The 15,833-nt window shown below is 40.1% G+C and overlaps 1 protein-coding gene across 3 annotated transcripts in view; it reads left to right on the top strand.

The window, feature by feature from the left end:
- The window catches only part of SNX4 (sorting nexin 4), a 67,517-nt gene that overhangs the window by 26,462 nt on the left and 25,222 nt on the right, over positions 1 to 15,833 (top strand). For all 3 annotated transcript variants that reach the window (XM_003941673.4, XM_074404201.1, XM_010352440.3), the window contains exons 6-7: positions 955 to 1,010; positions 11,882 to 11,954. In XM_003941673.4, coding sequence (XP_003941722.1) covers positions 955 to 1,010; positions 11,882 to 11,954 — 129 coding nt within the window. The remainder of the gene's footprint in view (positions 1 to 954; positions 1,011 to 11,881; positions 11,955 to 15,833) is intronic.

Genomic DNA, 15,833 nt, shown 5'->3' on the forward strand with positions numbered 1-15,833 from the left:
GGTGCAATGAAATTATTATTTAGTGTTTATCCCTCTGTTCCTTCTTTGAGAGTAATTATCTAGAAATAAGTGAAGAAAATAGTTAAAAAGTTGTATTGTCTTAGAACATTATCTGCTAGCTAGAAAAGTAATTCCTGTCATCTAGCTTGTTTTATTTAGTACTTATTTAAAGTATTTCTGTATTCATTCTCCTAAAATATAGGTTATGAAAATGAGAAAAACCATTGTACATTTGGTTTAGATTCCATCTGAGAACTACCCTCAGTAGGTGCAGACTCTAAAGCAGTAGTTTCTTTCTTAAGATGGAGTCTCACTCTGTCACCCAGGCTGGAGTGTAGTGGCGTGATCTTGGCTCACTGCAACCTCTGCCTCCCAGGTTCAGGTGATTCTTCTGCCTCAGCCTCCTGAGTAGCTGGGATTACAGGCACGTGCCACCACACCCAGCTAAATTTTTTGTATTTTTAGTAGAGACATGTTTTCACCATGTTGGCCAAGCTTGAACTCCCGACCTCAAATGATCCTCCTACCTTGGCCTCCCAAAGTGCTGGGATTACAAGTGTGAGCCACCATGCCTGGCCATTAAAGCAGTAGTTTCGTTTAGTTTATATGTACAGATCATTGCTTTTCTTGGCTTAGAGAAAAGGTAAACACTGTTTTCACGTGATCTCTTCCAAATTCTAATGATGCAGTGCTATATGCCTGTTCATGTATTGGTTGGTGTTTACAGTTGTTTTACTTTGGTACCTTTGAATGCCATGTATTCAGTCTATTTTATGTTTTTGTAGTGTTTTCAAAAATGATTACTAAGCTTTTTTAGGCATGTTTAATGTGTTTACAACAATTAATATAAAGAAAACTGTACTTGAACATCTTAATTCTAAAGGGAAAGTAAAACTGTTTGAATTTTATACCCTGAAATGTAATTGTATTAAGTGAACAAATTATTTTTTCCAGGCAGACTCCAGGTTAAAAGCGCTTAATGCAACATTCAGAGTGAAAAACCCAGACAAGTAAGGTTTTGTTTTAATAACAGTTACAATGTTGTTTTGAATGGTGCCTATCAATCTATTTAATTTTTCATTTCTGAATGTATGCACTTTATTTGCTAAATATTTTACATATTCACATTTAGTGAAATTCTTTTAAAGTCTAAAATGAATTTGAAATTTGATAACTTGATTGGGTGTATGATTGTGACTGAAGTTTGGTAAAATTAAACCATTGTTTTTTTTCTAGAAGGGTTTATTAAATGTTGTTACAGGTATCAGAAAAATGAGAAATGTAATATTAATTTTATAGTTTTCCTTATATGGTTTTGCTTATTAAATATGCACTGCTCAAGATAAGAAAATTATATACTTTTTACATACACTTAATAGTGAACCATCTAGTTTGTATACCAAGAAAACTTGGTAGATAAATGTATACTAGCATAATAATTTCATGAAGGTATATAACAAATACTTGATTTTATTAATATCAGTTAGTATTTGTGAGAACATTTCCATGTTAAAAGAAGCCAGTGTATTCAGATATTACTTAACATAGGGTGGGACCTATGTATTTAAGATTTTGGTTTTGCTTACTCTTTAAATTTGTTGAATAATTTAAACTACATTATACGGGCCTTTACTTGGCAATTTGGTTTGGTTAGAGAAGTTTTTTAGTTTGACATGTGCTTAGGTAGATGAGGCTCTTTTGTTTTAGAGGATCAAATGTATGAGTTCTGTTAGAATTTCTCTAGTGAATCCTTCAGCACTAATTTCTACATTTTGTAAATTCTTACCAGACAAAGGCAAGGTCTGCATATTCTGATGACCTGTTATGCCTGACTTTACAAACCATAACGTATTAACAATAATGCCTCTGATTTTTAATATAAATTTTGAATATAAAATATAAATGATTTTTTTGATTTTGGTAATTAGGAACTTATGATGGTAAATTTTTTTTTTGTTTTTTTTTTTGAGAGAGTCTTGCTCTGTTGCCCAGGCTGTAGTGTAGTGGCACGATCCTGGCTCACTGCCACCTCCACCTCTTAGGTTCAAACGATTCTTGTGCCTCAGCCTCCCAAATAACTGGGACTACAGACACATACAAAGCCCAGCTAATTTTCTTACTTTGGTAGAGACGGAGTTTCGCCGTGTTAGTTAGGCTGGTCTCTAACTCCTGACATCAAGCGATCCACCCACTTTGGCCTCCCAGAGTGCTGGGATTACAGGTGTGAGCCACCATGCCCAGTCTTGGTTTTTTTTTTTTTTTTTTTTTTAAATAGACGATTTTTTAGAGGAGTTATAGGTTTAGTAGAGTTAGCAAAATTGAACAGAGTATACAGAGAATTCCCATATACGTTTTCTCCACACCCCTCCCCACTGACCTGCTGCAGCCTCCCTAACTGTCAACATCCCACACCAGAGAGCTGTGTGTGTTACAGTTGGTGAACCTACACTGACACAGCATTATCAGCAAAGACCATCATTTACATTAGGTTTCACTCTTGGTATTGGGCAGTTTTTTAGTTTGGACAACTGGATTAATGACATGAATCCACCATTATTGTTTCATACAGAGTAGTATTACTGTCCTAAAAGTTCTCTCTGCTGCAACTGTTCATCTCCTCCCTAAAGCCCTGGCAACCACTGATCTTTTTACTATCGCCATAGTGTTTTTTTGTTGTTGTTTAGAATGTCACATCATATAATATGTGAACATTGAGACTGGCTTCTTTCACTTAATTTGCATTTAAGGTTCCATTGAAGTTTTTATAAGTATTATACTAACATGTATGGCATATAAGAGGTGTTCTCTAGATTAAGGACTAAAATTATAAATCAGTATTTTTCAGTTGAATGGAAAATATTTTGTCAATTGAACGTTTTTCTTCCCTTTTCTGACCCAGCCAGGTTTTCTGAACTGCTGAATTTTATTTACTATCCTTTTGGTGTGTAGAATTTTAATATGACCAATAATGTTAACCAAGGCAGTATTTTGCCCTTATATGTTCATATTCTTTTTTTTTTTTTTTTTTTTTTTTTTGAGACAGAGTCTTACTCTGTCTCCCAGGCTGCAGTGCAGTAGCACAATCTTGGCTCTGCAACCTCCACCTCCTGGGTTCAAGCGATTCTGCTGCCTCAGCCTTCCGAGTAGCTGGGACTACAGCCACTTGCCACCATACCTGGCTAATTTTTTATATTTTCAGTAGAGATAGGGTTTCATCATGTTAGCCAGGATGGTCTTGATCTCCTGACCTCATAATCCACCTGCCTCAGCCTCACTAAGTGCTGGGATTATTGGCATGAGCCATGGTGCCCAGCCAGTGTTCTTCTTAAAGTGTGCAATTGCTGTATAATTAGTAATAGGATTTGTGCTGTATAATTAGTAATAGAATTTGTTTGTCTTAAACTCTAGATAAGTGCATATATTGGTCATTCTTATATCAGATTCTTTTTTTTTTTTTTTTTTGAGAAGGACTCTTGCTCTGTCACTCAGGCTAGAGTGCAGTGGTATGATCTCAGCTCACTGCAACCTCTGCCTCCCGGGTTCAAGTAATTCTCCTGCCTCAGCCTCCCAAATAATTGAGACTACAGGCACGTGCCACCATGCCTGGCTAATTTTTGTATTTTTAATAGAGACAGGGTTTTGCCATGTTGGCCAGGCTGGTCTTGAACTCCTGACCTCAGGTGATCCGCCCACTTTGGCCTCCCAAAGTGCTCGGATTACAGATAGGAGCCACTGCACCTGGCCATCAGATTCTTAATATGTAGAATCTATGTTCTAGATCTAGCTGTTCCAATAGATTATTATTATATTATTATTAAAATAATTTATGTTACCGAAATAGTTTTGTTATTTCCTAAAATTCAGAAAACCAGAAAGATTGTTTTAGAGGGATTACCAAAATGATTCTTCTAGTACTTGCTTGATTCATGTTTGTCTTTCCCCAAACTAGACTATTAATAGCAGTGAGTAGGAGGACCTTCAGTCTTCTACTTTTATATGGCCTTAGGTACTCTGCAAATGCTTTTCTTTGCATATTGGATTCCAATAGTTTGAGGAAAGATAAACATGAATGAAGGAAGTACTAGAAGAATCATTTTGGTACTCCCTCTGAAACAATCTTTCTGGTTTTCTATATTTTAGGAAATAACTATTTTAATAATATAAATTATTTTAACAATAATCTATTATTCTACATATTAAGAATCTGATGACCAGCTGTGGTGGCTCACACCTGTAATCCCAGCACTTTGGGAGGCCAAGGTGAGCGGATCACCTGAGGTCAGGAGTTCAAAACCAGCCTGGCCAACATGGCAAAACCCCATACATACACACACACACACACACACACATATTTTTGAGATGGGGTCTCACTGTGTTGCTTAGGCTGGTCTGGAACTATTGGGCTCAACAATCCTCCACCTCAGTCTCACTGGAACTACAGGTGCATGTCACTGCCTGGCTTTTATATTTTTTTAAAAAGAGATGTGCCCAAGGTCTATCTCCATTTATTGAGCATCTTACATTGTTTCAAATAACTAAACCCACTAAGTCAAAATCTAGGTGGTAAATTGACCAGATTATGTAAGTAGTATGTTCTTTTAAAAATCTGTCTCTAAGCCAGGCGCGGTGGCTCAAGCCTGTAATCCCAGCACTTTGGGAGGCTGAGGCGGGTGGATCACGAGGTCAAGAGATCGAGACCATCCTGGTCAACATAGTGAAACCCCGTCTCTACTAAAGGTGCAAAAAATTAGCTGGGCATGGTGGCGCGTGCCTGTAATCCCAGCTACTCCGGAGGCTGAGGCAGGAGAATTGCCTGAACCCAGGAGGCGGAGGTTGCGGTGAGCCAAGATCGCGCCATTGCACTCCAGCCTGGGTAACAAGAGCGAAACTCCGTCTCAAAAAAAAAAAAAAAAAAAAAATCTGTCTCTAGCCGGGCGCAGTGGCTCAAGCCTGTAATCCCAGCACTTTGGGAGGCCGAGGCGGGTGGATCACGAGGTCAAGAGATCGAGACCATCCTGGTCAACATGGTGAATCCCTGTCTCTACTAAAAATACAAAAAATTAGCTGGGCATGGTGGCGTGTGCCTGTAATCCCAGCTACTCAGGAGGCTGAGGCAGGAGAATTGCCTGAACCCAGGAGGCGGAGGTTGTGGTGAGCCGAGATGGTGCCATTGCACTCCAGCCTGGGTAACAAGAGCGAAAACTCTGTCTCAAAAAAAAAAAAAAAAAAAAAATCTGTCTCTAGTAGAAATAAGCAATACTAAACACTCATGTACTGTGTTACATTGCAGAGTAGAGGTTTCACCTAATGTGGCTGGTTTATCTTGGCTGAAAAAATCTGTGTGACTTCAGTTAAATCATTTATAAAGTGATAGTTTTTTCCTTTAAAAGAAAGCCAGTTAGATAATTGAGGTTATGATTTGTTCAGGTTTTTCTTCGAGTTTCCAAACATCAGGTTATATCATTTTCCTATGTTGGGTTTGGGACAGGAAGTATGGATAGAGAGAAATTTGTATAGTGAGTTTTCTTCAAGGACCTCAAGGTGCATTGTATTAAGAATGCTTATGGAGGCCGGGCATGGTGGCTTATGCCTGTAATCCCAGCACTTTGGGAGGCTGAGGCTGGTGGATCACGAGGGTCAGGAGTTTGAGACCAGCCTGACCAAGGTGGTGAAACCCTTTCTCTACTAAAAATACAAAAATTAAGTGGGCGTGGTGGCGCGTGCCTGTATTCCCAGCTTCTCAGGAGTCTGAGGCAGGAGAATCACTTGAACCTGGGAGGCGGAGGTTGCAGTGAGCTGAGATCACACCATTGCATTCCAGCCTGGGTGACAGAGTGAGACTCTGTCTCAAAAAAAAAAAAAAAAAAAATGCTTACAGATAGGGAGACAAGACCCAAAGTGTGGAAACTAGAAGAGGAGGCTGGGGAGTGGACTGTCATTTATGATTTCTAACAGTCACTTAGCATACCAGAGTTTATTTTCTTTCGGGGCTTTGTCTTAGATAATAGTTGCACAAGTTGTAAAGAAGCGTAAGACAATCTGTATGGCTTGATATGCTTTCAGTACACTAGGGTAGAGAAAACTATAGCCATATGCAAATATGAAATCTAAGGCCAGGCATGGTGGCTCACCTCTGTAATCCCAGCACTTTGGGAGGCCAAGGTGGGTAGATCACTTGAGGCAAGGAGTTGAAGACCAGCCTGGCTAACATAGTGAAACCCTGTATCTACTAAAACTACAAAAATTAGCCGTGCATCGTGGCCTGTGCCTTTAATCCCAGCTCCTTGCGGGGCTAAGGCATGAGAATGACTTAAACCCAGGAGGTGGAGGCTGCAGTGAGCCGAGATAATGCCACTGCACTCCAGCCTGGGTGACAGAGTGAGACTCTGTCTAAAAAATAAAGAGGAAAGTGATTTAAAATAGAAAAGTTATACCCCAAGCTGTGTTTTGCCTTTGTTGTTGTTGTTTTTTTTTTGTTTTTTGTTTTTTGTTTTGAGACGGAGTTTCACTCTTGTTACCCAGGCTGGAGTGCAATGGCACGATCTCGGCTCACCGCAACCTCCGCCTCCTGGGTTCAGGCAATTCTCCTGCCTCAGCCTCCTGAGTAGCTGGGCTTATAGGCACGTACCACCATGCCCAGCTAATTTTTTTTTTTTTTTTTTGTATTTTTTAGTAGAGATGGGGTTTCACCGTGTTGACCAGGATGGTCTCGATCTCTTGACCTTGTGATCCACCCGCCTTGGCCTCCCAAAGTGCTGAGATTACAGGCTTGAGCCGCCGCGCCCGGCATTGTTGTTGTTTTTAAGACAAAGTCTCACTCTGTCACCCAGGCTGGAGTGCAGTGGCATGATCTCGGCTCACTGCAGCCTCGACCTCCCAGTCTCAAATAATCCTCCCACCTTAGCCTCCCAAGTAGCTGGGACTATAGGCATGCACCACCACATCTGGCTGGTTTTTTGAAGTTGTTGTTTGGTTTTTGAGATGGAGTCTCACTCTCGCCCAGGCTGGAGTGCAGGGATGCAATCTTGGCTCACTCAACCTCTGCTTCCTGGGTTCAAGCAGTTCTCCCTGCCTCAGTCTCCCAAGTAGCTGGGATTACAGGCGCCTGCCATCAAGCCCTGCTAATTTTTGTGTTTTTAGTAGAGACAGGATTTTTACCATGTTGGCCAGGTGAAATTAAAAAATTAGCTGGTTGTGGTCTTGAACTCCTGACCAGGTTATCCACCCATCCTGGCTGATTTTTTGTACGGACAGGGTCTTACCAGCTCAGGCTGGTCTCAAGTGATCCTCCCACCTTGGCCTCCCAAAGTGCTGGGATTACAGGTGTGAGCCACTGAACCCGGCCATGTTTTTGCCTTTGAAATTGGGGAGAAGTATTCTCAAAAAGCCTTGATGTAGGGTATTTTCAACCTAAGTCTTGAGTAATTGGTGAGATCTGATTAGGAGAGGCACCTGTCCAGGCTTACTTACTAAAAGTATGTTAAAGAATATGTAGAATAAGATGGGGTATGGCAGCTCATACCTGTAATCCCATCACTTTAGGAGGCCAAAGTTAGAAGATCACTTGAGGTTAGGAGTTCGAGACCAGCCTGACCAACATGGTGAAACCCCTTATCTACTAAAAATACAAAAATTATGGAATAGTACGCAGCCATCAAAAACGATGAGTTCGTGTCCTTTGTAGGGACATGGATGAACCTGGAAACCATCATTCTCAGCAAACTGACACAAGAGCAGAAAATCAAATACCACATGTTCTCACTCATAGGCGGGTGTTGAACAATGAGAACACATGGACATGGGGAGGGGAGCACTACACACTGGGGTCTGTTGGGGGGAAATGGGGAAGGGATGGGGGGTGGGAAGGTGGGGAGAGATAGCATGGGGAGAAATGACAGATACAGGTGAGGGGGAGGAAGGCAGCAAATCACACTGCCATGTGTGTACCTATGCAACAATCTTGCATGTTCTTCACATATACCCCAAAACCTAAAATGCAATAAAAAAAATTAACCAGGTGTGGTGGCACATGCCTGTAATACCATCTGCTCGGGAGGCTGAGATGGGAGAATTGCTTGAACCCAGGAGGCAGAGGTTGCAGTGAGCTGAGATCATGCCACTGTACTCCAGGCAGGACAATAGAGCTAGACGCCATCTCAAAAAAAAAAAAAAAAAAAAAAAAAGAATATGGAAAATAAAGGAAAGCATAAAGCCTGTAATGGCAATAGGTGTATTTTGAGGAGAATAGAAAATATGGCTGATTCAGGCCTTAGGATATATTGGGTTTGGATATAGTCAACCTCAAACTACAGTCATATCAGAGTATGAATTTACATGTTCAGTTCTGCATGCCTCTAAAACAGGGATTATAGATATTTAGCATTTCAGGAGGGGAGTTTTATGTGTCACCGTCTTTCTAATATGGTCTGTCTTTTTAAACTCCCTGCTTTCAAATGAAACTGCATCTTGACATTATATATGATTTTTAGTCTTCTCTAAGAACACCTAATCATTTATAAGATTCCTCATTTTAATATGTTAGACATTCTAGATTTTGACTTGGGCTAAGAAGTTATACCCTCATTTTCAGAAAATTCATTCCTTTATTTCTTAAACATACATTGTTAAGTAAAATTTAATGAATTTTTCGCTCTTCACCTTTAGGTCTTTTGAATTTTTTTTGAAGGTGCACATCTGTCTCTGTCTCCTAGGTGTTTAGAATCTTTTAGCTCTGACTTTCTGGTGATGTGATCACCTGGGGATGATTCCTGTGTTGTCACCCCCCCCCCCCCCCGCAAGAGATTGTGCCACTTGATTAATCAAACAGAGAATCTATAGTGTGCCTTATATGTTCTGTGACCAAAGGTGTTAGGACGTTTTAACTCCAGAAACCTCTGCTTCACCTAATTTAAGTGTTCTGAGGCTTACTGTTTATATTCTTATACATTTCTCATATCCAAATATGACAGCTACGAATTTTTCAGTCATGCCAGATCCAGAGTGTGGAAGCTGACAAACATTTTTAGGGGATCTAATCAGTTCTGGAGAAGCTCCAGAAGACCTGATCTTTCAGAATTTCTGGCTCCTGCGACCCAGCACAAGAAGATCTGATCAAAGAGTTTAACAAAGTATTAGCCTCCTGAAACTTAAATTCAAATCATAAAACTTTTAAGGGAAAATTATACCAGCTCAGTTGTAACTGGCTCTACATAAAGAAAGCAGCTCACGTTATCTAAGATTTTATATATTTATATATATATATATATATATATATGTATGTATATATTGAAATTTAATCTTATTTAAATAAAAATATCTTGGAGTATATAATATATTCATTTGATTAACCAAATATATATGTAGATTGATAGATATGGAAAAGTTCTACTGTTGAAAAGTCTCACTCCTATCCCCATCTGTCCATTTCCCCTCCCCAGAGATTAATGCCTTGTTAGTTTTTAGGATTATATTCCTTCAGAGTTTTACCCTACAAATGCAAGTGAGATCCAAGAGTACATTTTCCACCTTCCATCTTGGATATAAAAAGGGGGATTTGTACTCCACTTAATTGGGAGTCAATCTTGCCAGCTCTTTTATCTCTGAATTATTTTCCTTGCTGAAAAACACCGCCTTGGGGGAGTAAGAGTGGTTAAATATTTTATCTAAGGATTTGATGTCCTCAACCTCACCACTGACTCTTTATTTAAATGAACCACTGGACTGTGAAAAATTTTTTAAGCCACATTACAGAATTTGAACTTGGTCTCAGGATCAGTGGATAACCTTTGCAGCAGAAAGCTGCTTAAAAGCAAGGGGGTGAAACACATTTGGACTTTGAAAGATCATCTAAGGAGAATGGACAGTAGGTTAGAGAAGTGTGGGAGTGGGCTAGGAGGCCAGTCAGGAGGACTGGTGAGAAATAATGATGCTAATCTGAATTTAGGGCATTGGCAGAGAGGCCAGAAAAAAGTGAGTTGATTGGGGCAGTGTTTAGGAGGTATAGTCAACAGACTAGGCAATTAGTGGAATGTATGGGGTGAAGAAGAGGAGAAGGAAATACAGATGTCACTCAGGTTTCATTCTTTAGAGTGCAAAGGAGCACAAGGGAAAGAGATTTTGAGTAGTGGAAGGTAGGTTGACCTTTGGTTATGTAAGCAAGTACAAATATCTGTTAAATCAATTGGTTTTATATATCTGGAGTTAGGAGAGATTTGGGCTGGTGGTAGAAATTTATAATTTAGCAATATGTGGATCGTAATTGTGAAGCTTTGTGAATGACAAGTCACATAGGAATGTATAAATTGAAAGTGATTGGAAGATGGCTGAGGACCTAGGACTGAACTTTGAAGAATTCCAGCACTCTGGCATTCTTCAAGGGTGTTTTCAAAGGATAACCACCTAAGGTTAGCTGGGCGTGGTGATGTGTACCTGTAGCCTCAGCTATTTGGGAGGCTGAGGCAGGTGGATCTAGGGCTGCAGTGAGCTTGGATCAAGCCACTGCACTCCAGCTTGGGTGACAGAGTGCCCTGCCTCTAAAAAAAAAGAAGGAGGAAAGAAAAAGTGTAACTTGAGGATTACCAGCATGTGACCTGTGGATGAGCTATAAAACTCAGATTCCTGAGTGCCACGAGGACCTTGGTTCATTCACACCCTTCTGAGAGACCATCAGTAGTGTAGTATCTTTAAGGAACATTTCAGGAATGTTTTTCACACTGCAGTTGGAGATGTAAGATATGGGTGAAGGAAGTGAGTACTACAAAAGAACCTTCAGGAGTGACCAGAGTAAAATAATAGGAAAGCCATAAGAAAATAACACTGGCAAGGAAACAGATTTTTGAAAAGGAGGATGATGTTAGCTGTTGCATTGCCAAGAGGATCAAGTAAGAGGAGAACTAAAATGGATCACTGGATATTACCATATGAAAATAGTTGGTGACTTTGAGGTCAAAGGCCCCTTGTCTGTCCTTGCAGAGATAATATTTCCCTACTATATTTCCCTACTATATGGTACTAGAGGCAGAAGCTAGATCTAATAGGTTGTTCAGTGAATGGGAATGGAAGAAGTGGTTATTGCTGAGGAAGTGATGCCTTGTGAAAGCCTGGCTATAAAGGGGGTAGATATTGACAGGGTGTTAAGAGCTGGGTGTGTTGTCAAGGGAATGTGCATTTTAATCTAAGGGAGACCTGAGTTAATTGACATTCTAGTTAGAAGAAGCTTATAGAGATGGGAAGTTAGGAAATAGGAATATGGGGTGTAGCTGGAATGGAATCTAGAGCGTTCGATGGGAAGGAATCCGAGAGGGAGGGAAAAAATTATGTAGATAAGGGAAAGTATGTAAGTTGATGACAGGAGGTAAAGGTGGAGGTCATTCCCATCTGATGACTTTTGTTTATCTGTGAAGCTCAGTTTTTGGATGACAGGTGGTACATCAGAAGCTTTCGGTCTTTATGGAAAATGGCAGTTATTAGATGAGGGAAGCAAATTACTCGAGCAGAATTAAGATTGAGGTTAGAGACAGTGAGTTTATGGTTGCACCATAACATATCTTTTAGCTCCTCAAATTTTTTTCCTGTTTTTTATTTCCAAAGTAAGTTTTCATACCAACAGACTTTTTTCTCCATCTCAGTTCCACGATGTAAATTATGGAGTGTGATATCTTGACTTTCAAAACATCAAAAGAAAGAATCGTTTTATTTTAGAGTTTTCTAGATTTATATTAGTAGGTAAATGTTTAAGGCCAGCATATGGTTAAATAGAATCAGTTTTGTTTTGTGATTCTTGGGAACTACTGTTTTGTCTTTCAGTTGTTGACTACTTGTTTTCATTTGAAAAATGATGTTTTTTTCAAACAAAATTTGAAAAATTTGTTTCCTGTTTCAGGAGATTTACTGACCTTAAGCACTACAGTGATGAACTGCAGTCTGTCATCTCACATCTTCTTCGAGTCAGAGCTGTAAGTGATCCCCAAAAGCTTTTTGATGCACATTTATAAGGAAGTACTTCTCATTTAATCATTATGTTTTTAAGTAATAGGTGGTATTTATTATGAGTAACTGATTTTTGCATTTGAATTTCATATGTTCATCATCCAAACTGTACTTTTTAAAAAATGTGAAATGGTTTCTGTTATAAACAACTCAAGAGAATTTTTTGTAATAGAATAGTAGTTTGAGATGTTGTCAAAAGGCCTGCCATTTCAGTGATGGAATGTAAATAAGTTTAGGGTTTTAGATCTACGTATCTTATTCTTTCAGTTTGTTTTTTTGTTTTTTTAAAGGTTTGTGAAGTAGTTTCTAGATGTTAGGGCATCCCGTGTCTGTGCTCTTAAATTCTACCAAATAAACTAATGTAGGATAGTAGTCTGCCATACTAGAAATCAAGGAATAATAATTATACTTAACCATATAGTCTGGCTGTAATAGCTATGGAGGAAAATGCTTTTCAGTAAATTAATGTACCTGGAAAATGTACTATCTATTCTGATCCCTTGTGGTAACCTAGAAGGAACCTTAGAACATGCCTGTGCCAAAGGCTTTGAAAGAGACTGAGTTAACAGGTAGGGTCACATTTTATGCTGATTGGCATCTGGAACCCTTTTTTTTTTTTTTTTTTTTTTTTGAGACAGAGTCTTTCTCTGTCACCGAGGCTGGAGTGCAGTGACATAATCTCAGCTCACTGCAACCTCTGCCTCTTGGGTAGCTGAGATTACAAGTGTGCACCACCATGCACGGCTAATTTATGTATTTTTAGTTGAGATGGGGTTTCACCATGTTAACCAGACTGGTCTCAAACTCCTGGCTTCAAGTGATCTGCTCACCTTGGCCTCCCAAAGGGCTGGGGTTACAGGCATGAGCCACTGCACCTGGCTGGAATCCTCTTGAAATGAAATATATTGTCTGGATTTTTTTTTTTTTTTGAGACAGAGTCTAGCTCTGTCGCCCAGGCTGGAGTGCAGTGGTGCAATCTCGGCTCACTGCAGCCTCCACCTCCCGGGTTCAAGCAATTCTCCTGCCTCAGCCTCCCGAGTAGCTGGGATTATAGGTGTGCACCATCATGTCCAGCTAACTTTTGTATTTTTAGTAGAGACAGGGTTTCACCATGTTGGCCAGGCTGGTCTTGAGCTACTGATCTCGTGATCCGCCTGCCTCAGCCTCCCAAAGTTCTGGGATTACAGGCATGAGCCCTGGCATCTGGCTGGAATTTTTTTTAATGAGTCCACTGATGAGCAGTGGAGCATGGGGGCAATTTTAGGTGAAACAAGACTGGCCATATAATAATTATTGAAGCTGGGTGCTGGGAAATAGAGGTATATCCTTCTGTTCTCTATTCATGTTTTTTGTTTTGTTTTGTTTTGTTTGAGATGGAGTCTCCCTCTGTTGCCAGGCTGGAGTACAGTGGTGTGATCTCAGCTCACTGCAACCTCTGCCTCCCAAGAAGCAATTCTCCTGCCTCAGCCTCCTGAGTAATTGGGACTATAGGCGTGTGCCACCATGCCCAGCTAATTTTTGTATTTTTAGTAGAGACGAGATTTCACCTTGTTGGCCAGGATGGTCTCGATCTCTTGACCTCATGATCCGCCCGCCTTGGCCTCCTAAAGTGCTGGGATTACTGGTGTGAGCCACCATTCCCGGCCTGTGCTTTTTGTATGTTTCAAGATTTCCATGATAGTACAGAAAAAATAGAATAAAAGAAAAAATTCTTCTGAAGATCTTTTTTTGAGATGGAATTTTGCTTTTGTTGCCCAGGCTGGAGTGCAACGCCATGATCTTGGCTCACCGCAACCTCTGCCTCCTGGGTTCAAGCGATTCTCCTGCCTCAGCCTCCTGAGTAGCTGGGATTACAGGCATGTGCTACCATGCCTGGCTAATTTTGTATTTTTAGTAGAAACGGGGTTTCTCCATGTTGGTCAGACTGGTCTCAAACTCCTAACCTCAGGTTATCTGCCCACCTCAGCTTCCCAAAGTGCTGGCATTACAGGCACGAGCCACCATGCCTGGCCTCTGAAGATCTTCTATTGTCTTGATCTGCAGTTTAACTGTTCACAGTATCATTGGACTCTGTGAATAAATTACAAGATACCTTCATAAAAGAAAAGGTACCAATGAGAATTATTAGGCTAGAGGCAAGAACTGGGTATTAGAAAGGTGTGTGGATTAATGAGATACAATTTCTAGACCTTTGGTTGCCTTGAAATTACCCAGACAAATTAAGTAGTAGTTCTTATGGGAGGTGCGGTTAGGGTACAAACATTCAGAGAATCTGCGTTGTGCACTCAGGTTGCTTCTAGTTTTTTTCTTAAGTTTGTTTTTCCAGCAAGTTCTCTTCCTCTCTTCCATGCTTAATATCTTTGTAGATGATGAATGCTCAGCTTTTAGGAAGGAGGTTCGGTATCTAAAAACTACAGAGACCTAGAAAATTAGTGGTCTAGAGTAACATTTTCCATCATGTGTTCTTTGGAGTGCTAACCCTGTAAGATGTTCCCTACTGCAAACCATATCTCCCTTGAGCAGTCATGACTCATATGTGGTGTTAAAGTCTAAAGTCCTGTAGGAAAAAACCTGTTAAATTTTATTATCTCAGTGTTTCCCAGCCTTACTTGATGATGGAACCACTTAGAAAGAAAAAAAAAAAAGGAAAAAGAAAAACATTGAACACTGCACAGAATGCTCAAAAAATAATTGGGAACCAGGCACAGTGGCTCACACTGTAATCCTAGCACTTTGGGAGGCCAAGGCGGCGTATCACTTGAGGTCCAGAGTTCGAGACCAGCCTGGTCAACATGGTGAAACCCTGCCTCTACTAAAAATATAAAAACTAGCTGGGCATAGTGGCACACGCCTTTAATCCCAGCTACTCGGGGGGCTGAGATGGGATAATTGCTTGAACCCAGGATGCAGGGGTTGCAGTTAGCTGAGATCATGCCACTGCACTCCAGCATGGGAGACAGAGTGACACTCCATCTTAAAATAAGAAGAAGGAAGTGACATCCTAGAGAAATTAAATTAGAAGTCTGGAGACAACCAGTAAGAGTTTCAAGTAGAAATGACTATGAGCTTTGTCCTGAAAGCTGATTCTAGTGCAGGGGCCAGTACTTTTTTCTGAAGGCTAGATAGGAAGGAGGTGTTTTCAGCTGGGTTGGCTTTATGGTTTCTGTTGCATCTATTCAGCTCCACTGTGAGCCTGGCTGTGCTCCAGTGAGACTCTATTTACAAAACAAGCGGCATACCTGTATTGTGCAGACCCCTGGTGTAGTGGATATGTGTTCCCTCAGAGCAGGCCAGTGATAGATGGAAAACATTTTATGATCCTCATACACCTGCTTGAAGTATCTGCATTGGCAATTCTGTCACTGTCAGGTGAGATCTTGAAAGGGTTGATTTGTTCTATCATGAATGCCTAATTCCTCATACTTGTGTTTGAGTAAGGAATCAGGGAGATAATTTATCCTTAGGGCTTATATTTAGAAACTGTATACCAGAGCTTTCCCTAGAGCTTTTTGTAGGATGAGTTTGTATTCATAATGCTTCAGGTGAATGTAAAGCAAATTAATTACCATATTGAGGTTTTGTTTTAACTTGTAAAATTTCTGTGAATAGCTAGACAGTACACATTTAATTTGTAATACACATTTCATTTCAGTGATGTAAACTGTAATTCTGTTGTTATTCAAATAATGCGTTGATTAGAAGGAGTTATCTTTTGACAAAGTAGCCTAGTGGTGCATGTATTTAGCATTTATATATAAAACTGTGTCTCAATAGAATTAAAAATGTTTGTATCCCTTCCCTTGGTTAATTCCACTTTGGGGATTTTATTATAAGAAAACAATTTG

Source organism: Saimiri boliviensis, chromosome 8, assembly GCF_048565385.1.
Source record: "Saimiri boliviensis isolate mSaiBol1 chromosome 8, mSaiBol1.pri, whole genome shotgun sequence".
In the NCBI taxonomy this organism is placed as follows: domain Eukaryota; kingdom Metazoa; phylum Chordata; class Mammalia; order Primates; family Cebidae; genus Saimiri; species Saimiri boliviensis.